The 27849-nt window shown below is 32.7% G+C and overlaps 2 protein-coding genes across 5 annotated transcripts; one reads left to right on the forward strand and one right to left on the reverse strand.

Annotated features, from left to right (window-relative positions):
* Nucleotides 1-174: 174 nt before the first annotated feature.
* Nucleotides 175-27669, forward strand: LOC126879251 (zinc finger protein 678-like). 4 transcript variants are annotated; one of them, XM_050642318.1, is made up of 4 exons: nt 190-304; nt 4619-5052; nt 21744-22015; nt 26370-26932. In XM_050642318.1, the coding sequence occupies exons 2-4, from the start codon at nt 4731-4733 to the stop codon at nt 26412-26414; spliced, it is 639 nt and encodes a 212-aa protein (XP_050498275.1). In that variant the 5' UTR covers nt 190-304; nt 4619-4730; the 3' UTR covers nt 26415-26932. The 4 variants fall into 4 exon arrangements, with proteins under 4 accessions (XP_050498271.1, XP_050498275.1, XP_050498274.1 ...); XM_050642317.1 differs by lacking the exon at nt 26370-26932 and adding an exon at nt 25438-26294; XM_050642314.1 differs by lacking the exon at nt 26370-26932 and having other exon boundaries at nt 175-304; nt 21744-24792.
* LOC126878646 (uncharacterized) lies at nt 2492-3940 on the reverse strand. The gene has a single exon (XM_050641481.1). It carries the CDS (start codon nt 3938-3940, stop codon nt 2492-2494), a length of 1449 nt encoding a protein of 482 aa, XP_050497438.1.
* Nucleotides 27670-27849: the final 180 nt, after the last annotated feature.

Raw genomic sequence — 27849 nt, forward strand, 5'->3', positions numbered from 1 at the left:
CACAGCATACGAGCGGCTCAAATTAGCGTGTACCAAAAAACCCAGTCATAGTACACGTTAAATAATGACGTCACTGACTTGATGACGTTTAAGCGTGCACCTAACTTTTTTATTTGCGTACACGTTAGCGTGTACCTAGACACAGCGTGAATGCGACCATTGTCACAGAACAAATAACTTCTATGCTGTTGTTGTCAAATAGTGTCGTGTCGTGTCGAATGTCACTCTGAGAATGTCAAATTGAAAATTAAAATGGTGGATGTGATGTGAAAAAAGAAAATTCGTCTCAGTATTTTTGATTTTGGTGAGATTCTAACCAATTCTAACTAACAACATCTTGTTATTTTACCCTTAATTCCTCTCTATAGTTGGTTCATAACAAGAATTATATTTCAATTTATAAACTTTATTCAAAGTAAACAGCTAATACAGTAGAACCTCGATTATCCGTCAGGGTACCGGACCAAGGGTATGAGGGATAATCGAAAAGACGGTTTACAGAACATTAAAAATCCATAGTACAACTCTCAAATTTTATTTGTATGGTTTGTTTGACAATATAAGAGGGATTTGTGTTCATACAATCGAGTCAATTTAAAATATTCTGAAATCTTTGTTTTACTGTTGCTTCACATTTTGTGAGGGCTGAATTTCTTAATCGGTATAAGATCATGCAATGTCCTTTATTGGCTTCTTCTTGTTGAGAATACCACTCGATAAATTATTGCATATGCCATGCAGCTTCTCTACATTATTTAGGCAAGTCTTTGTCAGTTACAATAGGTTCAACATAGCTACAGTCAAATTCTAAGTCTGTGTCATCTTCTGAATCTGTTTGGTCCGCCTTTGTTGCCATTTCAACGATTTCTTTATCTGTCAGCAATGGATAGCCGTTTGTGTCCTCATCAAAAATCAAATTAAGTTTTTTCTTTATTTTTTTACATTAAAATTTTTGCTTATGTAGTCAATACAACTTCTGTATGTACCCTGACGAGACGGATAATCGAGGTTCCACTGTATTTATTTATTTTATTTTTATTTATTTATTTATTTCAAACCATTTACAAACGAGTACAAAAAAAAATAGCAAAAGTAAAAATCATATACAAAAACATCAAAAATCAACGAATAAAAGACAATTAAACAACAAAATTTGTAAAATAAGACAGTAAATTCAATAACAGAAGATAAAAAATATCACATATTTAAATCAATAAACTGTGAAGCTGCCTTTTAAAGACATTAATGCTTGGACAGAACGGATCAAGTAGCATTTCATTGCATAAGCTGAGCACTCTCGACAAGGGAAAATGACGAGCATACTCAGTCCTATGAAAAGGAATATAAAAGAGTGCAGTGTGTCGAGTTCTACGTATTGTGTTTAAGTACACATTATCCAACAATGACGGACAGTTGATAGCATTGTTTAGAATTTTGAATAGAAACAACATATCAGCTCTCAACCTGCGGTTCATCAGCGTAGCAATATTAAATTGAAACATTATTCCTGAATAATCTATGACGAAATTTTCAGTATTTCTTATATTAGTCTGTGCTTTATAAGCTAAGGATCTTAGAAACTTCCGCTGAACGCTCTCCAATCCATCAATGTAAACTTGATGAAATGGAGACCAAACAACAGAGCAGTATTCAAGTCCTGAGTGCACTATAGAGCAGTACAGTAATTTGAATACAGTAGGTGAGAGATCATGACTGTTGCGATAAATAAAACCAAGATTGCGAAATCCTGTTTCCTTAATTTTAAGATAATGGCTTCTAAATGTCAATGCACAATCCAATAATACACCCAAATCTTTAGTCTCGGTAACTGAATCCAAGAGTACATCATTAAGAACATATCTATTAGCTGTTAGATTATTTATACGACCAAATTTAGTCGGATTTAGGCTTAAACCATTTTGTTTCTACCATAAACATATATTATTAACATAATCTTGCAGAAGATCTCTATCTGATATATCATGTATGTAACGAAATAACTTAAGATCATCAGCAAATAGTAGAAAGTGTGAGTTTTTGATAGCCTTACCAATATCGTTAATGAACAAGTTAAAGAGCAAGGGACCACAATGAGACCCTTGTGGGACACCAGAACAACAATGGAATTCTTTAGAAACATAATTGTTGATACGAACTTGTTGTGTACGTCCCATCAAAAAGCTTTTAATCCAATTGACAATGGGTTCACCAAAGCCAGACGCATGAAGTTTATGAACCAACAGGTTATGATTAACCCTGTCAAATGCCTTTGAGAAATCAGTATAAATGCTGTCGACCTGAATCTTATTCTCAAATCCACCCAACAAGTATTGTTGGTAGTTGACAAGATTTGTTACAGTTGACTTTCCGTTAGAAAAACCATGTTGCTCATCAATAATTATGTTTCGGCAAGCCCAGGTAAGATTTATCGATACCAATTTATCTAGAAGTTTTGGGATTGCTGATTGAATAGTTATACCTCTATAATTATTTACAATAATTTATAATAATGTGGAAATATAGATGATGACAATGATAAATTGAAAATTTGTTGTAAAGGTTTACAAAGGGAAAACATACAGTTCTTAATAAGTGCTGCAGGTATACCATCAGGCCCTGACGAATATGTAGTTTTTACACTCATAATTCCCTCAAAAACATCTGTCAGACTAAATTCCAGAGTTTGGACATCTACACTGTACTCTAAATCAAAGTTAGGTAAATTATACTCACTATTATTATATGTACCCGAAAAATAATTGGCAAATATATTGACTATTTCCTCACCACACTGAATTACATCCCCACCTTCATTAGACATTACATTAGGATAAGCGTTAGACCCTCGTGTAGCATTAACATGTCTCCAAAAAGAGCGGGGATCGCTTGAAAGATTTGCTTGAATATTCTCTAAATAGTTTTTATAACATACTGCTTGTAATGATTTACATCTTTCCCTTAACACTGAAAATTCCTCATATGAGTTGCCTGATGCTTTAAAATTCCGGTGAGCTATTTTTTTCTGTATGACAAGTTCAATCAATTCTCGTGAAAACCAAACTGGAAAGTTCAATGACTTAAACCGATTGACAGGAACAAACATATTGATGGCGTCATATAAAATATGGTAAAAATTTTCTATGCAGCAATTAATATCTGATACATCTAATACCTCGTTCCAAGGAATTGATGCTAAATGTTCATTTAAAACCTGATAATTACATTTTTTAAAATCATGATAAAAGACATCATATTTAAGAAATAAATTTAAATTAGCTGCAGGTAACAATATAGTATAAGCTGAATGATGTTGAGAAGTATTCAATAGAATATCAGTAGAAATCGATACAACTGCATCCCTCTGCGTACAAAAAACTAGATCTAAAAATTTATTATTAAGGTTAGGCAAAGTATTTACTTGTGACGTATTAAGAAAATTGTAGCAAGTACAAACAATATTTGCTGGATAGTGTTGAGGACACTCAACTGTTACACCATCATTAAGATTATACCAGGATGCCTCAGGTAGGTTGTAGTCACCACAAATACAGAACTCACAGTCACTGAATCTATCTGCTAAGTCCAATATACAGGTGGAATGCTCCTCATATAATGACCCAGATGACAGTGGAGGAAAGTACACAGCACCAATGATTAACTTTCTAGTAGCACACATGACCTGTGCAAATACATGTTCCACAGAGGAATCGATAGGCTTAACCATCATTGAATGAAGGCACTTATGGATAGCAATAAGGACACCACCACCACGAGTCTTCGAACTAGTTTGAGTGTATCTGTCGTGCCTATACACATTAAAGTCACTCAATCCCAATTCAGCATCTAAGATTTTAGAAGTAAGCCACGTTTCAATGATAATAATAATATCATAACTAGAAAGAACCACAGCATGTCTGAAATTTTGAAGTTTGGTGCACATACCCCCAGCATTCTGAAAATATAATCTCAATGATCGTTTTTTGAATTATTAAATTTCTTGACGATTCTGGGCACCCCATTAAAGTACTTGATCCTCAAGTCCTCTTCACCCTGTGTTTTTCTGTGTTCCAATTCCTGATAAACTGCCTTCACTTTCTCACGTTGCAATAGGGTAAGATCAGCTCCAATTCGCAGATTTGAACCCAATAAGGCTCTGCGCTGTTTTAAACAATTATTATTATTATTATGATATGTATATGTAAATGTGTATTATAAACAGTAATCTGGGGAAGGGGAGGTTTTAAAAACAACCCAAAACGACCACATAGACATTTTATTTTCATTGTTTAGTAAATTAGACAGTAGGGTACTATGCTGTTTTTTGCATTATAAAGTGAGTACAAAGACATACATAATTTTTTTTTGTAATTCCACTTTCAATTTACCATGCACTTCTTGTAGACTATTACCCCAGTTTCACACACTAAGAATTTGAACATTAGGTCCCTAGAATGCGATAACATTCCAATGGTGGCTCGAGCAATCCCATGGTAACTCACATTACAGGGCAGTAGGAACCTTCAGTGAAGTCATTGGAATGTCATCGTGTGCTCAAGCCATCACACGTTCAAATTCTTAGAGTGTTAAATGTATTTATGCCTGCAATGTTTATTTTCAGATTTTCACAACAATCATAAATCTACACTGACTATTGTTAGGAGCAAAATAAAGTTCACTGTAAGACACAGTGCAGTGAACTCAAATCCAAATAATAAGAAGAAGAAAGTAAAATGGAAATAAATGATGATGATTCATACAAAAATGAATTATCTAATATAAAATGCAAAATCGAAATAAAAACTGATGATGAGAATTACGAAGATACTCCAGTTTGGATTAAAAATGAATTTAAACAAGAAGTGCTTTCTGAACTTGACCATAAAGTTGATGATTCCACTGATAAAGTTGACAACATTGTTGATTCAAAGATTTGGTTCGATCAAATCAGCACGACAGCTTTAGTTGCAGATGTTAAGACAGAGGAAATTCAGGAACCAAAAGTAATTTGCAATGAATTAGATTTGAATGAAGAACATCAGACAAGTCAACATGGTAAGTATTACTTGGTTTTGCTTGTAACGAGGTACATTAGGTGCCCCATGAAATTCCTATTAAACTATAACCTATAACTATAACTCATGTCTGAATTCATCACCCCTTTTTTCTTGCAAATTTTAGAAGGATAGAGAACAGGTATAACAGAATTGGTTTCTGACTTAAGAAATCCAAACATTTTATTTTTAAATATTTATTTGTTCAAAGATGGAATCGCTTGGGTTTCGCCTTTCCTTTAATGGAGGTTGCTAGAGCGTCTAAATCAGGGGTGGGCAAAAGCCGGCCTGTTGAAAAACCCTGCAAGTACCTAATCTTTTTAATCCCTTTTATGTGATTTTGTTGAAATCAACAGTAATAGTTTGCATAGTGTTCACATAAATTATTAAATGTATAAATAATAGAGAGTATTATAATTACGAACAGCCTTAGCTAACTATATTTTTAAAAACTGTTTAATGGTAACTATTTACTTTAAATTTCTTTTAAAATATAGGGAAATCCCTGGAGATTCATAATTGTTTATTCAGTATTGTATTTAACTCTCAAGGTCTCAAGCACTGGGTGTTTGGGTATCTATTTCAACCATATCACTGACAGTTTATGATCTAAATACCTCAGCACTTTGGTCCCAATAATATGATTCTTTATTTATTAAATCTGAATTAAGTATGGTTGTTTGGAATACCTACTTCAGCATAAAATTCATTGTTATGATTTTTTTTGCTGAAGTTTTACAACTACTTGGAAAGACCCATATAAGTTTATTTTGATTTAGCACTGGTCCTATTTCCTATTACTCCTCATATTTCTTTTGATACAGTGTGTGTTATTTTGCAAATATATAATAAATTGAAAAAGTGGAGGACATTTTGTAAGTAAAATTTGAAAACATTGTTTTTATTTTATTGTATTAAAATATTTATTTGTAAGCCTTTGTAAGCCATGGACAGAAAAATACCTTTTTACGAACATTGGTAAGAAAGCAATTTGTTTAGTTTGCCAGGAAACCATTGCTGTTTTCAAGGAATATAATTTAAAGAGGCATTTTACATCAAAACATCCAAAATATGCATCGTTTTCTTTAGAAGAACTTAAAAATGCTGCAGACAACTTAGCAAAAAACTTAACCCGGCACCTGCCACGTGGGGATCTACCAGCACCCCATAACATATTTTTATCAAATATTTGGTATTTCAAGTTTGGTAAGCGAGCTGTGCGTCATAGTAGCTTTCTATAATATTATATAGTATATATGTGTTAGTGTTTAAAGTGGTTATTTAGTGTCATTCTGAACTTATAGCTCTAAAGTCGAATTGGGGTGTCATCATCTGGCACTTTATGTTTTAAATTTTTTTTGTATTTTTGATATAAATAGGTCAAATTTACATTTTGTATTGAAATAACTGATTTAAATTATTAATATAGACTCTATACTCACTATATCTTAATTTTTTTAGATATTTTACTTGACTTCATTTATTATGGTTTGGTACTTGCTAATTTGCTTATAACACCTTTTTCATTTTATTTTTCAACTTTTATAACATATTAGTGGCTAATAAGTTAATAAAACATGTTTATTTATATTCTTGTGTTACTCAACACATTATTTTGTTTTTTAAACAAGTGGATCACAGAAAATTGTTAAGGGGTGCTGTGAGATCCCCACGTGGCAGTTGGCGCCTTGCAAAGCCACGTGGCAGGTGCCGGGTTAAATAAACAACAAAATATTTTTAGCAAACAAAATAACATCGAGAAATCTACCACACAAGCAAGTTATGTTATTGCACACAAAATTGCTAAGTTATGTAAACCTTTTTCTGAAGCAGAATTTGTTAAACAGTGCATGGTAGAAGTGTCAGAGATATGTTGTCCTGAAAAAAAAAAACATATTTTTGAAAATTTAAGCCTGTCTAGGAGAACAATAGTATGACAGATCGAAAATATTTCAGGAAATTTACTCGACCAGCTAAAAACAATAATTGCTGATTTTACATATTGTTCTCTGGCGTTGGATAAGTCCTGCGATATTACTGACACAAGTCAATTATTAATATTTATTCGGGGCATTAACAAAAAATGTGAAATTCGCGAGGAACTTCTTAGTGTGCATCCAATGAAAGATACAACTACCGGTGAAGACTTCTTTAACGCTGTTGAAGAGTGTTTAGTTAAAGTAAATTTACCTTGGAACAAAATAGTAAGCATCACTACGGATGGCTGTCCTAGTTTAACAGGGAAAAATGTGGGCTTACTAAAACGAATCAGCGACAAAGTAAAACAGTTGCAGCCAGAACAAGACATATTATTTTTACACTGCATTATTCATCAAGAAGTGTTATGTAGAAAAGTTTTAAAATTGAATCACGCCGTTACTGTTGTGACAAAAGTTGTAAATTTTATCCGGGGACGTGCCTTAAATCATCGACAGTTTGTTGAATTTTTGAAAGAAATTGAAAGTGACTTTTACGAAATTCCTTACTACACTGAGGTGAGATGGCTTAGCATCGGTAAAGTTTTAGACAGATTTCAATATTTGCTTGATGAAATAGTATCCTTCTTGTCGATAAAAGAAAAACTACATGATTTTCCTGAATTGCAAAATGAGGCATGTCTAAACGATTTGTCCTTTTCTGTAGATATTGTAAAATATTTAAATGAACTTAATGTAAATTTACAAGGGAAAAACCAGTTCGCTTTCAATATGCACTCAAATGTCAAAGCATTTATGATAAAACTAAACTTATTTGCTGAGAACTTTAATAAAAAAATATTAAACCACTTCCCATCATTACAAACACGACGAGAATTATTGAAAAATTCTGATTTTCTTAAATATAGTTCAGTAACACAAGACCTGCATACTGAATTCCAAAGAAGATTTCAAGATTTCAAAGCTATTGAAAAACCTTTGTCATTAATTAGTCAACCTTTCAATTTCGATGTGCAAGAAGCTCCTGTTGAAATTCAGCTAGAATTAATTGACTTACAGACAAATAATTTATTAAAAGAAAATTTTCAATCAAACGAATTGAGTGCTTTCTACGGTGCTTTGAATACAGAACATTTTAAACATTTTTTGAACTATGTTCAAAAATACCTAGTTTTATTTGGTTCGACATATATTTGTGAAAGAACTTTTTCGTTGATGGTTTCCACGAAAAATAAATATCGATCACAAATTACTGACGAAAATCTACACTCGGTATTAAGGATTGCTACAAGTGATTTGGATCCCAATTTTGAAGAAATAATATCACATAAACATTCGCGATTTCACGTTTCGCATTAACTATTATAGAAGTTATACTTATAATGAGTATTCTATTAATTTTAACGTTTAATGTTTGTCTTTTTTTTTATAATTTTATTTAATATTAGGTATATTTACAAAATATGTATCAATATAAATAAATAAGAAAATAAAATCTTTCAATAGCTGATTTATTTAATTACCATTAATTTATTATTATTCTTCTAACGCCGACTCCACTAATGAAGGTTGGCTAAAACACCATTGTAAATTGGTCTCTATTTTCTGCTTTTCTTAAAAGCGTCTGTGTGTTTAACCCGGTCCAGTCTCAAATGTTTCAGTCAGAATATTTGTCGTCTACCAGGACCCCTTTTTCCTTCGAACAACTCGTACATATCATTTCTGAGCATGTGCCGTAAATATGCTGTCTGTCTCCTTTTAATGGAGGTCAAAAGTTCTCTGTCTCTTTCCATTTCGTGCAACATCATTTTGTTCGTATATGATCGGTCCATGGTATTTTCTAAATTCTCCCAAAAAGCCACATCTCAAAAGCTTCCGGCTTTCTCATTAAGTCAGCATTAACAATCCAAGCTTCGGCACCATAAAAAAGAATAGAGTGGATATACAACATTTTATCAACTAATATCAGATTTGCAGATTGAGTCTTTGGTGACTCAGAAATGTCCTCATCTTCAAAAAGTCTACCCTCAATTGCTCTATTCTTGATCGAATTTATGATTTCGAATTTTAAGTAAGTATTTCATTTTGTCCACTTGTTCAATATCTTCATTTTTTATCTGGTTCTTCTTCTGGATCTTCTTATGATTTAATATAATGACCATTTTTTTTTTCAATTACGTGACATATTTTACTGGGCACAAGTTTTTTGCATGTATTCCCAAGTAGGACAATTTATTATTACCATTTTCTAATTATTAACAGTCAAATTTCTTTATCCAAATGCTTTAAAATAATACTTATAGTATTTATTTCTTGGGCAGGGAATAAACTACACCAAAAAAATTCGCGTGGGCACAGCGTACATATCCGGTATAGTCCTCCGGCCCGAGAGACATTTTGAAAATTTCATTTTGGCCCGCGCTTAAAAGTAATTGCCCACCCCTGGTCTAAATGTTAACCATTTCATTGTAATTGGCATACGGGGCGAAAATATTTAATTTCGAGTCAGAGCATCATTACAGGCTCTCCTGAAGATACCAACAGGTTGAAATGGTCCATAGAGAGATGGTAATCATCTCTGAATCGTAAATAAATATTAAATGCCTTTGCCCACCTGCGTTTTTACTCACGTATTGAGTACTAGGAAACAAATTTGTTGATATTTGCTTTGATGAATTGATGTGTTGTGGAGTGCATATTATAGACTTCCCACGTCTCTGCATTAATCACCCTTTTTCCTTGCAAATTTTAGAAGGATAGGGAATAGGTATAAGAGAATTTGTTTCAGACTTAAGAAATCCAAAGATTTTATTTTTAAATATTTATTTGTTTAAAGATGGAGTCGCTTGGGTTTCGCCTTTCCCTTAAACTCTAACCATCTATAACGAGGCATATTTGGTTATAACGAAGGAAAATGAGATCGAAGAATGTGCTTCATTACCTGTTTTTGGTAAAGGTGATGGCTATAAATAAATATAGAAGCTGCCTGTAGACAGAAATTCTTAAAATCTGTGTGCTTATCGAGGCTAGTGATGTAATAAACTCCACTGCTTGTCTACTTTGTCCTGTTTATCTACTGACTCTGTCAAAAGCGCTATTCAAACAATATTTAGCATCTTATATTGTTCGGAATGGTTTCACTATAGGAAGTAAATGTCATATGGCCGGTTTCACCAATAGCAAATAGTAGTTTATTCTATGAATAAAGTTATCCGACCAATAACTGACATTTCTCCATTTTCCTAATGTCAAATTATAGTATGGTATAGTTAGACCCAAAAAAGTCACACCATTTTGAGCGTTGGGTTTGGGGAGGAGAGGGGGGAGAAATCTGCAAATTTGTAGTTTTTTACGTTTTTAGTCAATATTTCTAAAACCAAGCGGTTTAGCATGAACAACCTTCTACACAAAATTGTTCTACATTAAATTTGAAATAAAAAAGACCCTATGCATAACCCTTCTAAAATGAACGGTTCCAAAGTTGCAGAGGTAGTATAGTATAATTGGTAAAAAAATGGCCTAACCCAGACATCCAAAGTAAAAGTTTTCCTTTAACACCAAATTGTTCTATATGGTCCACATATTGTTCAGTAAAAAGTTACACCATTTTGAGCGTCCGGTTTGGGGGGGAGAGGGGGGAGAAGTCGGTAAATTAGTAGTTTTTTTAAGTTTTTCGTCAATATTTCTAAAACTATGCTTTAACGTAAGGAATGTTCTATAGAAAAATGTTCTACATAGAATTTAAAACAAAAAAGGTTCTATACATAATTGGTATAAACTCAACGGTTCCAGAGTTACGGAGGGTGAGAAGTGGAGGTTTTCGATACTTTTTATATTTACCTACTTCTCCTACCTCTCCCCCCCCCCAAATCCGACGCTCAAAATGGTGTGACTTTTTTCTGAACATTATGTGGACCATATAGAACAATTTGGTGTTGGAGGATAACTTTCACTTTGAATGTCTGGGTTTTTGGTATAGTTATATCATAAATATTGCCCAAACAATATAAAAAGTATTGAAAACCTAGACTTTTCACCCTCCGTAACTCTGGAACCGTTGATTTTATAACAATTATGTATCGAATATTTTTGTTTTAACTTTCATGTAGAACATTTTTGTATATAACATTGTTTACGCTAAAGCATAGTTTTAGAAATATTGACGAAAAAAGTAAAAAAAATACTAATCTACCGGCTTCTCTCCCATAAACCTCCCAAACCAGATGCTCGAAATGGTGTAACTTTTTACTGAACAATATGTGGACCATATAGAACATTTTGGTGTTGGAGGAAAACTTTTACTTTGGATGTTTGGGTTAGGCTTTTTTTGGACCAGTTATACTATACTACCTCCGTAACTTTGGAATCATTCATTTTAAAAAGATTATGCATATGGCCTTTTTGATTTTAAATTTAATGTAGAACAATTTTGTATAAAGGGTTGTTCATGCTAGCCCGCATAGATTTAGAAATATTGGCGAAAAACTTAAAAAACTACGAATTTACCAATTTCTCCCTGTTATTGTCACGTTAACGGTTACTAAGAAAAACAAAATTAAACCAAGCGACATTAATCCACTTACCATTAAGCGACCATTAAGCAACCAAGAAACGAAAAACTTTGAAGCCATTTATCTCAAAACTATGTTTTGGCGCTTGGTCGAGTTATGCATAAGGCCGTCCATATAGAACAATTTGGTGTTGAAGGATAATTTTCACTTTGGATGTCTGGGTTATACCATCTTTTGGATCAACTATACTAACTGTTAGACTTAATTCATGAAATAAGTAATTACTCTTCGAATAAATTGGCAAGTTACTCTTGCTGTAAATATCTATAAGAAAGTAAATTTGTCAGCTTAACTTTAAATTATCAAAATTATATTGAAACAAAATAAAAATATAAACATCTAATAAATTTTATTCGATGAATAATTCATTAATTTATTTGTTGTTGGTGAAACCAGCCCTTAGAAAACCAAATATATGAATATATTATATTATGTATGCAGAATATTATTGTTGTCTGATTTGATAATTCATTAATTTTTTTGTTGTTGGTGAAACCAACCCTTAGAAAACCAAATATATGAATATATTATATTATGTATGCAGAATATTATTGTTGTCTGATTTGTATAATAAGATGGGCTTAGAATGAGGTAATTAGTTTGTCATTTCAGTTTTCGCAACAGACGGAGTCTACTGTATATATTAAATCAGTACCGGCGCTAAGGTATAAGGTGCCCGCCTGCGAAACTAGCATAGGTGCCCTTTGTTTTTTAAATTAGTATTTTGTATATTACCAGCCATAAAAAGCTTATTTCGATGCCCTCCAAGCAGGGACGCCCGCCTGCACTGTATCCCTTGCAGGCCCGTTATCGCCGGCCCTGTACTAAATTATTATTTTTATCTTTTACATTTATAAAAATTCTATTTTCTTTTTGCTCAAAATACACTTGAGATATTAATAAGCAGACAACAGATACTAAATAATAGTCTCCTGTTTTATATAAGTTACTTACATAAATAAATTATAATTATGTTTTATTTATCTTATCCTGTTTTATTTACTTACATAAATACATTACAATAACATTTTGGTTTTGAACAGTTGTATTCATGAAATAATCGCAACAAATTGCACTCGATCTCTAAAATTAATATAAAATTTTAGAGCTCTTGTGCAATTACTACTGATTATTTCATTCATAGGAGATTCTGGCCAATAGAAAGCTACAGAAATCTAAATTAAATCGATAATTTTTGATAATTGCCCGTCGTTAAGCATATTACGTCAGATGCCCTTCGTTGATACGAAAAAATACATTCAGTGACATTAATGACAAATGTTTTAAAAATTATAAAAGTGATGACTTTCAACCGTCAAATACATATTTGTAACAACTGTGTGTTTAATTGTACTAATTTGTACTTACATAAATAAATTACAATAAAATTTTGGTTTTGAACAGTTTTATTCATGAAATAATCGCAACAAATTGCACTCGATCCCTAAAATTAATATAGAATTTTTGACCTCGTGACACTTTGACATAATTTCACTCGCCTTAGGCTCGTGAAATTAAAACTGTCAAGGTGTCACTCGGGAAAAATTCAATAATTTTAGAGCTCTTGTGCAATTACTACTGATAATTTATTAGACCTGTATTTATAAACATTAAGAGTGTAGCATAGTCACTTAAGTTCCTAGTTATTTGAGACCGTTCACATGCGCGCGTTTTAGGTCATTAAAATCAAGTAAAATGTATGTACAGTGGAACCTCGATAACTCGGATTAATCGGGACTGCAGCCGATCCGGGTTATCGAAAATCCGGGTTAACCGGAGAGCATTGTAAAAATTAATAAAATACGATATACTTATAGATAAAGTCCGTTATAATTAAAACAACATGAAATATATATGCACAGTACACATCTAACTTACCTATTATAGTTGTAGTATAGACAGTATAGATAGAGTATTGTTCATTTGCTAACAGAGAGTTGGCTTGGTCCTGAAATTAAAAGTAATGAAGTTTTCTGTGATTTATATACCGTATACCGTCGGGACCGTGATCATATTTCCAGCGAGAAATCAAGAGGAGGTGGAGTGTTAATTGCAGTTAGAAGTGATATCAGCTCTTGTCTAGTGGAAATTGCCAGTTCAAATGTAGAACAGGTTTTTGCTGGAATTACTATTAATTGCATTAAATATGTTTTTGGCTGTGTCTACATTCCGCCCAGATCTAGATTGGATGTTTATTCCAATCACATTGATACTGTAAAACTAATTATGAATAAGTATAAAGATTCTAAACTAGTATTATTTGGGGATTATAATCTACCAAATCTGATATGGGACGGTGAGACGACTGCTAAAAATATAAGTAATGATACTGAAATTTTGTTTTGTGACGAGTTCAATTTTTTAGGATTAGGTCAATATAATTATTTTAAAAACCAGTATGACTCAATTCTTGATCTGTGTTTCTCTGATACTTATTTAAATCTAAAAAAAGCGGAAGCTTTAATGACGTGTGACAGGTATCATCCCTCACTTGAAGCATTAATATTATTTGATAATCAATATATCAGTTTGGAAACTAATATTTATTATAACTTTCACAAGGCGGATTATGGTGCCTTGAATAATTATTTGCTTCAGATCAATTGGATTGAGTTGTACTGTTTAGAGGATGTAAATGACATTTTAGATGCTTTTTATTCCATTATTTGGAACGCAATTGAACTTTTTGTACCAAAGATATCTGTAAAAAGATCGAATTTTCCTGTTTGGTTCTCATCTGAACTTAAGAGTAAAGTCATTGCCAAAAAGATTGCGCATAAAAAATATAAAACTACAAATAAGTATCACCACTATATTGAATTTAAAAATTTGAGAGATGAATGCTCATCACTCACTGAGCAGTCTTACAATGCTTACGTTTCAAAGATGGAAGTGAGAATAAGTGAGAACGCTGGTGAATTTTGGAAGTTCATCAAAAATAAAACCAACGGACATGGTGCTCTCCCTGGCTCTATGTTTCTAGGTGAGTAAAGTGAGAATGACAAACAAAAAATAACAGAGTTGTTTGCGAAACATTTTGGTACTGTATACAGCACTTTTAATGGTAAATCTCTGGATAACCTGGAGAGTAATGAAATTTTCTCACAACAGCTGGAGGTGGAAATTAGTAACCTCGAAGTCACTTTTGACAATTTACTGAATGTGTTGTTGTCATTAAATGTCAATAAAGGGGCTGGCCCTGATTTGATACCGAATTTGTTCCTAAGAGAAAGTGCAGTGTCCTTGTGTGAACCATTAGTATATGTTCTTAATAAATCTCTCCAGACGGGAATTTTCCCGAACAGATGGAAACATTCCTTTGTGTGTCCTATTTTCAAGGCAGGAGATCATAGTGATATCAAAAATTATCGGCCAGTTTGTATTCAGTCAGCCTTATCTAAAGTATTTGAAAAAATGGTTTTGCCAAGTTTGGATAATTGTTTTAGGAACATTATTACGGACAACCAACATGGATTTGTAGGCGGACGTTCTACTCTCACTAACCTCTTTTTGTATATCGATAGTATAGGTACAGCAATGGATGCGGGTTACGAGGTGCACTCTATATACACCGATTTCAGTAAGGCCTTTGACCTACTAGATCATAATGTCTTAATTACAAAGCTGAGAAACTTTGGTATCACTGGTTCTTTATTAGCTTGGTTTACTTCGTATTTGCAAGGAAGAACATTGCAAGTAAGATCAGCAGGATGTGTTTCTAATGGATTTGAAGCCGTGTCAGGGGTTCCGCAGGGTTCCCATTTGGGTCCTAAGCTTTTTCTGTTGTTGGTAAATGATATTGGTAGGAACTTTAAATCTGAATATCTGATATTTGCAGACGACTTGAAGATATTTAAATGCATTAGGTCAGAATCTGATTGTGAGGGTTTGCAGAGAGACTTGGATTCTTTAGTACATTGGTGCCAGGAAAATAATCTTAGATTGAATGCTTCGAAATGCTCATATATTATTTTTTCACGTAATAAGACCACCAGTGATTTTAAATACAAGATAGGAGATGTGGATTTATCTAGGGTTCAGGTAATTAAGGATTTAGGTGTGTTGCTGGATAGTAAGCTAAGTTTCGTGGACCATTATGATGCCATTATTGCGCGTGCTAATCGGACATTAGGGTTAGTCATCAGAATGTCATATGATTTTAATAATTTGTTTGTAATTGTGAGATTGTTTTTGAGTTATGTTCGTTCATTACTAGAGTATTGTTCAGTGATTTGGAGTCCAAGTTATGAGAATCACAAATATCGAATTGAATCGATTCAAAATAAATTCGTAAGATATCTGCGGTATAGATTAGGTACTAGAGGAATGCAATTGAATTCCAGTCAGGTCATGCAGATGTTTCATTTGCACCGTCTAGAGGATCGCAGGCGATACTTTGACCTTAATTTCGTATTTAAGGTGTTAAATGGTATTATTGTTGCACCTAGCATTCTGGGTCGAATAGATTTTTATGTTCCAGCTAGGAATTTGAGAAGATGTCCCTTGCTATCCGCTAGATCGTGCAATACACGTCATGCAGAAAATATGCCTTTAAATAGAATTGTTTCTAGTGTAAATGAGTTTCCAAATATAGACTTTATGGGAGTCACACTAAATGCTTTTAAAAGGACTATTTCACGTGAATTATTTTAATTTGATTTTAATTTTTTGATGTCGTTAGTTTAATTGTAAGTAATGTAAGTTAACTTGTGTTCAATGTTTAATTTTGACTTTTAATTTTAATTGTAAAATGGAGTTTTCCGTCAATAAATATTAATTTAATTTAATTTAATTTCTAGGTAAAAAAAACTCAGTCAGTTTCGGTTGTGTCAATTTCGTCTGCCATCGGAGCGATGTTATGTTATTTAAGAACAGTGGCTCTTTCATTGTTTAAAGTTTAAGAGACCATTGTTCTAAAAATAATTTTTTAAAAGACAGTTGAAAATAAATAAAGGAATAAAAGGTGCCTGTTGTTTGCGATAGCCCGATAATGGATAATGAACCGCCGTGTGCCATGAGTCATTTTTACCGTATAGTTTAAATTACACAAATACCCATTATCTCTCAAATATTATAATATGGTCGAAGCCAAGTTTTATCAATGAAACTCGATATTTTTAAGACATTCCAGAAGCGGCTACAGATAAAATGTTTTAACATAATACATACATTTTTATTGTTGAAATGTTTGTCTGATGAAAATCTGTCCGGGTTAGCCGGACTTCCGGGTTATCGGGGGCCGACTTATCGAGGTTTCACTGTAGTTGTAATCGCGCGTTATCAAAACGCCCGTTAAGCGCCTCTCATGTGAACGGGCTCTTAATCCTGCTGAGCGGTGTGGTTCCAAAGTTCAAGAGAGGGAAGCACTGAACGAGGAATAATAAGCAATAAGCAACTGATGTAGATAACCACTGCCGGTAATTTAACAATGGTATTACGTTACCTACTCCTTGTATGGTCGAAGCGAAGATCGGTGGGATATGCGCATTTTATCAATGAAATTCTATATTTTTAAGATATTCCAGAAGCCGCTACAGATAAAATGTTTTAACAACCTATTAATCATTCAGAATTACTCGACGGATATTAGTACAGTTAAAATAATTAAGACGATAACCGGACAATAATGATTTAATGAGTGAAATTTCAAGTTTTTTTTACTTTAATGACAAAAAAAGCAAGCCCATTAGCAGAACCCAATTAAAAATTATTTTGCACATCATATTTGAAACATTATTTGGTTGAAAAATCTCATTTTTGTTGGCAAAAAAATATATTAATTGAAGGGCCAAGTGGAAGAAGGTGTTAAGTTACAAAAACTAATTTTCAGGATAATCCACTTTTAGTGAATGATGACATTTTTTTATTAAGAACACTGGAACTATTATATTATAGGGTTTATGTTAGGACATAAGTAATAAGTTTTTTGGTATATATTAAGTATTTTAATACTATCAGTTTCCCCTTCTTTTTTTAACAAAATTGTACATAACACCTTCTTCTATTATTACCAAGTACCAAAAGGAATAGACTATTTACCGAAATAAAGAGTTGACTACAAAAAAAAATCATTTATTTATTCATAAACTCAGTAACAGATTTAGATTATTGTTGAAAGTTGTAAAAAATGTTTTAAATAGATATTACTACTTTCGTTGACGTTTTTGCGGTATTGGAGCATTTCTGTTTTGTTCATATTCACGAATCACACGTTCGTAATATCCACGATGTTCTTCTGAAATATATGGCAACTGAGTAACAATATCAGCAATTTTTTTGTCTGATATATTTCCAGTCTTCTCTAAAATTCTAGAAAAGTGAATATTTTCTGTGGGTACCTTTGGTTTATTCTTAAATATTGAAACCTTAAGAAATGAAGTATATTTATCATATGACTCTTTGTATAGATAGCTTCCAAATTCATCGATTCGAATCCACTTAATGCCATCTCTGAAGCGAACCTTTTGATTAAGTAAATTTTTTTTCTGTTTATCAGGCCAAGCTCAGTACCTAATTTATCAAGGTCACGAAAATAGGTTTCCATATCATTAACCATACAATTCTTACCGATGGCAGATTTAATTATTTCCCGGTACTGTTGCGGTGTAACTATAGTTCCATGTCTTCTAAGCACTTTTTCAATTCTTCCGAAATCGCGATCAGAGTCCAAATACGTGTGGCCGACTTCAGGAAATTTATGATCTATTTTGTCAAAATAACCTCGAAATATCATTAGCTGATACAAAATAATTAAATTAAAATTTTTATTTTGACCACCGCAAGAGTCCGACCATGTTACTAGATGTTTTTTATATTTAACATCATCACATGTCTGAATAAAATTCCACAAGCAGCTTCCAATTTCAGAACTACCTCTACCTGCTACATCCTCTGTCCATGTTTGAAAAACAGATCTTTGTCCATTTACTGTCACAACATGGATACCCAAGTTATACAACCATATTTGGCGCAAATAAAAAGCTTTTGATGTTGTTATCTTTGGTAAAGGCATAGTTTGCTGCAAATCCATTGTAATGTAACACACAGTAATATCGTTTTTTGCTTTAGTGCGGTCATTACTCATCAAGTTGAATCCTATCTTAATATTCTCATGGTGCTCTTCACTAGCTTTCCCTGAATCACAAATACTGCATGTATCGCTCTTTGGATGGCTAAACGATAGATTAAATTCTGTAGAAAAAACTTTGACATATAATGATTTTTTTATAAAATACATTTCGGGTTTTTGTTTTTCCTTGCATTTAGCAATGTACAATCGATACATGATTGACATATTAAGATTAGGTGGCAGATATTTTTTGTTGGGGTTACTGGTGCGTGAGTAGTGCGACTCTTCTGTAGGGAATTCTAAAATATGATTCATTATCTCCTGTTTTACAAGATCATTTAATTTGTTTGGCCTATTACAGTGTCGACCACGTTTATCGAGAGATAGAGCTGATGCTCCAGTGGCTAGCTTGCCTTTAATGACATCTAACTTGTTCATCCCTATTTGATATAACGAACACAATGCTTTTTTGCACACACAAATTTCTTCGTTATTGGATACAACAGTATATCGATAAGATACAGATTTATGTTTTATTGCATTTTTTCTGATACGTGCTACTGGTTTAGGAATAATACTTTTAAATAAGAGAGCATTTTTTCCGTTAATGTCAAGTGCATAAAAATTGTTCAATATTGATTTTCGTTCTTCATCCTTAAATTTACTGCTGCATTTTAGTCTACACTTTTCCGTACACAGATTTTCTAAACTGGCTATTTTTGCTGGTACAATTTTACCTGTGCTGGATGTGTAGGCTTTGCCTTGTTCTCTAGCAAGTAATGCCTTTCTTCTTTTCCATGTATCGGGATTTCTTACCCTAAGCTTGCTAGTTTTTATTTTGATTGGAAAAGTTTTAATTCTTTTTGTCCCTTTTGTAATTATGCTAGCATTAAAAATGTTTATCTTTTCAGTGGTGTTTGTTGCCTCTACAGATAATGTCTGAAGATTATTCGTTGAACTGGCCTCTTCTAAGCTTACGTTTGTAATATTCTCTTCTGCTTCAAGATTTCCCACTCCCTGTTCAGTATTTTCCCGACTACTTACTCCAATACTTGCCAATTTTACACTGTCACTATCATCACTGGATTCCTCTTCGCCTGGAACATATTCACTGCCACTTGATTCAAATAAACATGACGCAGGTGAATGTAGAACCCAATCATCATCAGACATTTGTTGAGTGTCAACTAAAAAGTACCAGTATTAGAACTTAAAGTATTTAAACTTGAACAATTCATGCTTCCACACAATTAAAAAATAATTACCTTCCATCTTATTTTCAATATTAATATTTGAAGAAATCAAATCTCTATCTTCTTCATTTATGGATTTTGGCTCCATTTCCACCCCTTTTGGCACTCCTTTACAGGAAACATATTCACTGCCACTTGATCCATACATATGTGTCATTGGCAAATCTGAAACCTGTTCTTTATCAGGTAATATGTGGCGAGTGTCAACTAAAAATTAAATTTCGTTATCTACAATAATCACTCTTATTTATTTACAATAATTTAATTTATAATAATTAAAAAAAATACATACCTTCTATTTCATTGCCATTACTGGTATTTAAAGAATAATAATTTAAATCAGCATATTGTGATTGCGCCTTTTCAACCAACCTTTTTCCACGTTGAGACATATTTTTGTTCAAACGATAAATAGCTCGCCAATATGTTTGTAATATAAATATTTATTTAGCAACCAAATAATTCCTTCTAAGCGAGAGAAATTATGTTAAAAATTACTCATCGACAGTCGACTGAATTCACTAGAGGAATGACGAGAATAGTTCTGTTCTGTTGTACCTACTTAACGTTTATTATGACCTCGAGACATCAGGTGACGGAAGGAGGAAACAGTGTTGCATTTGCAATGTATAATAAACAACGTAGCTTATGAATGGAACAAGGCGTTATGTGCCCATGACTCCTTATTCCAGTATCTATTAATAATTTTACTGCACTTAACACCTTATGCGTTTGTGTACTGCTGTTACTATGCTAGATAGAGTTAAAGCAATAACGATTTATGATAAATAGGTACTTAAAACATTCTTGCATGACAAAACTAAGTTTTTTAAAAAAATGTTACAGAACACCTTCTTCCACTTGGCCCTTCAATTTGTTTGGACTAAATTACAGTTGTATTTATCTTAAAAGGGATATGATACTATCAACATTCACACAGTGTTGCCAAACTGAATTTTGTTATTTTGGGTGTAAATTTTTTCCACGGATCTCCGAGGGTACAATAAATGAGTAATTTCCGAACTTAAATTATTTGTTGAAGCTGCCGATGGACGATTAAGCATCTTACTGTAGTGGAATAATAAGCAATGTTGCCGATTGTAACGATATGATACCTCGGCAAGCGATGAGCTGCGATACCATAGACGACCGAAGGAGTGTCAGTGTTTGCGCCTTCCTTCTTCATAGCACCGCTGGAGGAAATCGAAGGAGTAGTGGCAGCTAGAGCATATTTAAGGCGAACCAGGAGAATGAAAAGATGAGTGAGATGAGTCGTGGGTAGCGTATTGAACTAACCATGACTCAACAGCTGTTGCTCGCGTATTGAACGAGCTTTAGCTGGCTTGGCAAAGATGCACCGTTTGTGAGGTGGAACTATGCCTAGGTAGACGCCACCGTAGTGACGTGGGGTCTTGCTACGATCGTTATCGCAGTAGGCGGTAGTAGCGAGGAATGATCTCCGGATCGGAATATAGGGCTATGTTGATTTAACGTCGCGGGATTGTTATTGTATATATGGTTTATCGTATTATGTTAATGTTGCTATTATGATCGGATGACTAATAAAATTTAATATTGTTTTTCCTTTGCAGAAGATGGAATTATATTTTATTTTATTTGTTTTAAACTGTGTATAATTATCTTTAATATATTTACTTTATTTTTAACCTGTGTTTTACTGAGTCTGTCGTCTTGAAAGAACCACCCGTTACACGATTTTAGCGTTTCCTTCAATGTGGTATATCTAATTACAAAGTAAACGCTCTGTGTATCCCCACCGTGGTCACGCACGGAGCGAATAGAATTCTTACTTTTTTATGATCTGCCTGCCAAGTTTGATTATGATTTGGTTTTAATTTTAGGTGTTCTTCAGAGTGTGGTCAAAACTAAATCTGGAAAATCCTTGGCCACAGACACCAGAGAAAATTCGTACAAGTGTGAAACGTGTTTAAAGGAATTTAGTCAAGAGGGACGTTTGAAAAACCATTTAAGAATACATACTGGAGAAAAGCCATTCAAGTGTGATATTTGTTGTAAGCAATTTAGTCAAAATGGTAATTTGAAAAGGCATATGATGAGACACACTGGAGAAAAGTCTTACAAGTGTGAAATTTGTTTTAAACAATTTTGTGAAGTAAGTTCTCTAAAAACACATTTGAGAGTGCACACTGGGGAAAAGCCTTACAAGTGTGAAATTTGTTCTAAGCAATTTAGTCAGGTTGGAAATTTGAAAAAGCATATGATAAGACACACTGGAGAAAACCCTAACAAGTGTAAAATTTGTTTTAAGCAATTTAGTGAAGCTGCAAAGTTGAAAAGGCATATGATAAGACACAATGGAGAAAAGCCTTATAAGTGTGAAATTTGTTTTAAGCAATTTGGTGCAGCTGGAAATTTCGAAAGGCATATGATAATACACACTGGAGAAAAGCCTCACCAGTGTGAAATTTGTTTTAAGCAATTTAGTGAAGCTGGAAATTTGAGAAGGCATATTAAAAGACACACTGGAGATAAAGCTTACACTTGTGAAATTTGTTTGAAGCAATTTATTGAAGCTTCAAAGTTGAAAAATCATCTAATAATACACACTGGAGAATCGCATTACAAGTGTGAAATTTGTTACAAGACGTTTACACAACCAACTAGCTTGAAAATTCATTTGAGAATACACACTGGGGAGAAACCTTACAAGTGTGATATTTGTTCTAAGCAGTTTACTGCAACAAGTGATTTGAAAAGACATTTGAGAGTGCACACTGGGGAGAAGCCGTATAGCTGTGAAGTTTGTTTTAGGGAATTTAGTATTGCAAGAAATTTAAAAAGACATTTGATAATACACACTGGAGAAAAGCCTTACAAGTGTGATATTTGCTCTAAGCAATTTAGTCGAGAAGAACATTTCAAAATACATTTGAGGGTGCACATTGGAGATAATTAAGAGGGCATTAAGATCATCATCATCTTGGTGCTACAGCTGGTCTGAACGAGGAAGCAAAAGACGTTATGACAAAATACACCGAAGAATATAGTCCATGAATAGAATATAGAATATGTCCAAAAGTTTGGAATACGTACAAATATATCTACGCTTATGGTGGTTTCAAAACTGTTGTTGATATTCATTTTAGAGCGTTTTTACATGAAAATGATAAAAACTTTGAATCGTTTTTGTATCATTTTGCCCATTTTGGTCACATTCAAGTAATTAGCGTATTTACACATTATTTCAGTATGTTTAAATTTGAATTGAGCCGTTTAAAAATGCCTAGAAACCTTATATCTCACTTTGACAGATCTAGAGTAAAACCCCATAAAACGAAATAAAATACCAAGTTTTTCAAGACCTGCTTAATTTTGTAGCCAATTTTATGTAAATCCCTATAAATTTTTGCACTAAATTCGAAATCATAACAATAATCTAGTGTTGTTAAGCTACAATGTAGCTTAGTAACTGTCAACTCCGATAAATAATTTGCGAATTGTCATTCCAATTCCATAACACTTTACAAGATAAATTCTTTGTTGGATGCTTAACATTTGCTTGTTAAAAAGACTACCAATTCGCAAATTATTTATTGGAGTTGACAGTTAAAGCTTCATTGTAATTTAACAACACTAGATTATTGTTACGATTTCAAACTTTAGTGCAAAAATGTATGGTGATTTACATAAAATTACCTAAAAAATTAAGTAGGTTTTGAAAAACTTGAATTTTATTTCATTTTATGGGGTTTTAGAACAAGCAAAATTTTTTATCAAGAATGACATTTTTCGCTAAAATTGAAAATAAAAAAGTTTTTCCTCTTGGGCACCCCATCCCTGGACACACTGTATATTATAGTTTGGCTCCACGTGCGTGACAAGCTTAATGCTTGGACTAACGTATCTATTTATTTATTTTATTTATAAACGGGCAATTACAATTTATGTTAAGCTTTTAAACTTTTAAATTACAGAATAAGTCTTACTTTGTTAATGTTTACTAAAACCTGACTCAGGAATTTGTTATAAGTTGGAAAAGGTCAATGCTGGTGCTGGTTTACTAATCTGGCAGGTCTAGTGAGGAAGTTGTTAAGACCATACGGTGGATTGGGTAATGGAAGCCTACCTGTAGCCCTGGTTGTTCTTAGTGGGACATGAATATTAATTTTTTGAAGAAGCTCTGGAGTTTCAGTTTTTCCATGTAGGATGTTGTAGAAAGTGATGAGATCTCTTCTCTTATGACGAGCAGTGATTGGTTTCATATTTAGGACATTAAAATAAACTTTACTTATGAACTTTTATTAAACACTTAAAAGTTGCTCTCATGAATTCAACATTAGAGAAATCTACTTATGAATATTAATAACACAATTATAACAATTATTTACATTGATATTGTCAGGAATATTAACAGAAGTTGCAGTATTGAAATTAGTGTTAGACGTGTCAGCACTTTTACTATTTTTTGAGATATTAATTTGGTGAAAACACACACGAATCTTAAATGACATGATTCATTTAAGATGAATCATTTTATTTATTTTTTTTATTTTTTTATTTACCCACGGGAAAACCCCATAACAGTAAAAATACAATGAATGCAATAAAAAATGAGGTACAATCATTCATTAAAATATAAAAAGTAAAAGTAAGAAAAGCGGCTTGAAAAATCACCAGGCAAGATATTCAAAACATAACAGTTAGAAAAATAAAATATAAAATGTACACATGTAACTGAAACAAATCAATAAAATTATACAAAACACATATACAATAATAAAATACAACAACATTGCAAGATGAAACCTAATTATCACATGGCAAGAGATCTCCTCAGTTGGCCCAGGCTTATATTAAACAGATCCATATCAAAACCGTTAAGGAAGCACATATATCTATCTAAAGGCATGTTACTACCGTAGGATGTTCTGTGAAAGGCCGTGTTAAAGGTAACATTGTAGCGTAAACCTGGATATGGAACATTAAATCTTATACTATCCAACAAACTGGGACAATCAATAAGTCCATTAATGATTTTGAAAACAAAGACACCTCCCGAAATATCACGCCTAACACTAAGGGGAGCTAATGATAAACGTTGCTCAATCCCAGTGTAATCATGGTTCTCAATATAAGTCTGAGTTTTATAAGCACAGTATTTTAGGAACTTATGTTGGACTTTTTCAATAGTGTCAATATGAATTTGATGGTACGGAGACCAAACTACCGAACAATATTCTAATATAGATCTGACTAGACAACAATAGATTAACCTAACAGCATCAATAGAGAAGTATTTAGAGTTTCTTTTAACAAATCCAAGTAATTTAGAAGCTTTTACGGATAATGAATTGATATGTTTTATTATTGTTATTGAATTCCCGTATCGCGCAGAACATCATTATTTGGGGCCGAGCTTCCGAAAGTCTGCGCATGTTTCTATTACAGAAGCGTATTATCAGACGAATTTTTGACATAAATTACCGTGACAGTTGTCGGGAAGTTTTCAGACAGAAAATAATTCTTACGGTACCTTCCGTGTACATATATAAACTGTTAACTTTTATTTTCCAGAAGGTTGAACTGTTTAAGAAAAATAGCGATCTTCATTCACACTTTACGAGGAACTGTGACAAAATTCGTTTGATGAAATGTAACCATGCCGGTTTTAAAAAAATTCCCTCACTATACTGGCCCTTCTCTATATAATAGACTACCGCTAAGTTTAAAAAATCAAAATAACTTAAGAAAATTCCAAAAAGAGCTGAAAGAGTTTTTGTTGAATAATGCATTTTACTCCTTGGACGAATTTATCCAAGAGACAGCGGGGTAGTCGCGGATATGAGAGTATTGTATTATTTCTGTTTTTTTTTTGTATTTTAAGTGTGCAAGTAATTTGTGTAATTTTTATACTTTATTATGTAATATTTATTATGTAATTCTATATTGACTTACCTTCATACATGTATGACACAAAAGGTGAATAAATTATTTATTTATGTTCGACAAATGAGAGCTTTTCATCCATGATAACACCTATATCTCTAATAGACGAGACATATCTAAGAGGTTTACTGTCTATGTGATAAGCAGTATCAATTCTGTTTAACTTACGGCAAAAATTAATATAACAACACTTCTCAACACATAACTGAAGATTATTGCAAATGCACCAATCAAATAAGCGATTAAAAATCATGTCAGTTGATGTTATTGTCAAAGCCTTTACCTAGCTACTCAAAATCGTCCCGAAAGTAAAAAAAGTGTCCCGAAAGTGAAAAAATTAGTCCCGAAAGTAGCTACTTTCGGTACGAGTTGTGTAAAATGGTACTTTCGATTTAATAAATAGGTATACCGAAAGTTTTATTTTCGAGACGGCTGTAGAAAAAAAAAGCTTTTTCCTATGAACTTATGCCTTAATTTTGATATTGTTATGGTCATTTAGTATAGCACTGTTACTTTTTTATGAACTGCAAAGTTTGATTATGATTTGGTTTTAATTTTAGGTTTTCTTCAGAGTGTGGTTAAAACTGAATCAGAAAAATCTTTAACCACTTACATCAGAGAAAATTCGTACAAGTGTGAAACATGTTTAAAGGAATTTAGTCAAGAGGGAAATTTGAAAAACCATTTAAGAATACATACTGGAGAAAAGCCATTCAAGTGTGATATTTGTTTTAAGCAATTTAGTCAAGAGGGAAATTTGAAAAACCATTTAAGAATACATACTGGAAAAAAGCCATTCAAGTGTGATATTTGTTGTAAACAATTTAGTCAAAATGGACATTTAAAAACGCATTTAAGGATACACACTGGCGAAGAACCGTACAAGTGTGAAATTTGTTTAAAGCAATTTAGTCAAAATGGACATTTAAAAACGCATTTAAGGATACACACTGGCGAAGAACCGTATAAGTGTGAAATTTGTTTTAAGCAATTTAGTCAAAATGGACAGTTAAAATCGCATTTAAGGATACACACTGGAGCAAAACCGTATAAGTGTGAAATTTGTTTTAAACAGTTTGCTCATGTAGGTAATTTGAACCAACATTTGAGAATTCACACTGGTGAGGTACCCTTCGAATGTGAAATTTGTTTTAAGCGGTTTACTACAACAAGTCATTTGAAAACTCATTTGAGAGTGCACACTGGAGTAAAGCCTTATAAGTGTGAAATTTGTTTTAAGCAATTTAGTGAAGATGGAAATTTGAAAAAACATTTGAGAGTGCACACTGGCGAAAAACCTTACAAGTGTGACATTTGCTTTAAGCGGTTTGCTGACGTATCTACTATGAAAACACATGTGAGACTGCACACTAGGGAGAAGCCATAGAAATGTGAAATTTGTGTTGAGCAGTTTAGTCATTCGAATAGTTTGAAAAGACATTTGACGGTGCACACTGGAGAAAAGTCATACAAGTGTGATGTTTGTTTCTAATCAATTTAGTGAAGAGGAAAGCTTGAAAAGGCATTACAAGATAAACACTGGCGAGAAACTTTACAAGTGTGAAATTTGTTCTAAGCAATTTAGCAATCATGATGGAGTTTTGAAAAGGCATTTAAGAATACACACTCGAGAAAGACCATAAAAGTGTTGTTAAATTTGTTTTAAGGAGTTTACTCTTCTAGGCAATTTGAAACAACATACTATAAAATTTCACATGGAAATAAAGCAGGAAATTTTAAAAAACATTTAGGAATATACACTGCATAAACCTTGTGTAAATTTTATATGTTATATATTTTTGTAAATTTCATTCATACTTGTATGGTTGAAAAGGTCAATAAACTATATTGTTTATTATTTATTGATGTTTGTATGTATATAGAGTTGCTGATGTATCTAAAAAGACATCAGCATAAAAACAAAGATAATGATGCAGATGTACAAAAATGTGGATAAACAAATAAAATCCAAAATTAAGCAGGCAAAAGAACAATGGTTAAAATAACAATGCCCAGAAATATAAGAACACCAAAAAAGAC

This window comes from Diabrotica virgifera, chromosome 1, assembly GCF_917563875.1.
Source record: "Diabrotica virgifera virgifera chromosome 1, PGI_DIABVI_V3a".
NCBI classification, from domain to species: Eukaryota; Metazoa; Arthropoda; class Insecta; order Coleoptera; family Chrysomelidae; genus Diabrotica; species Diabrotica virgifera.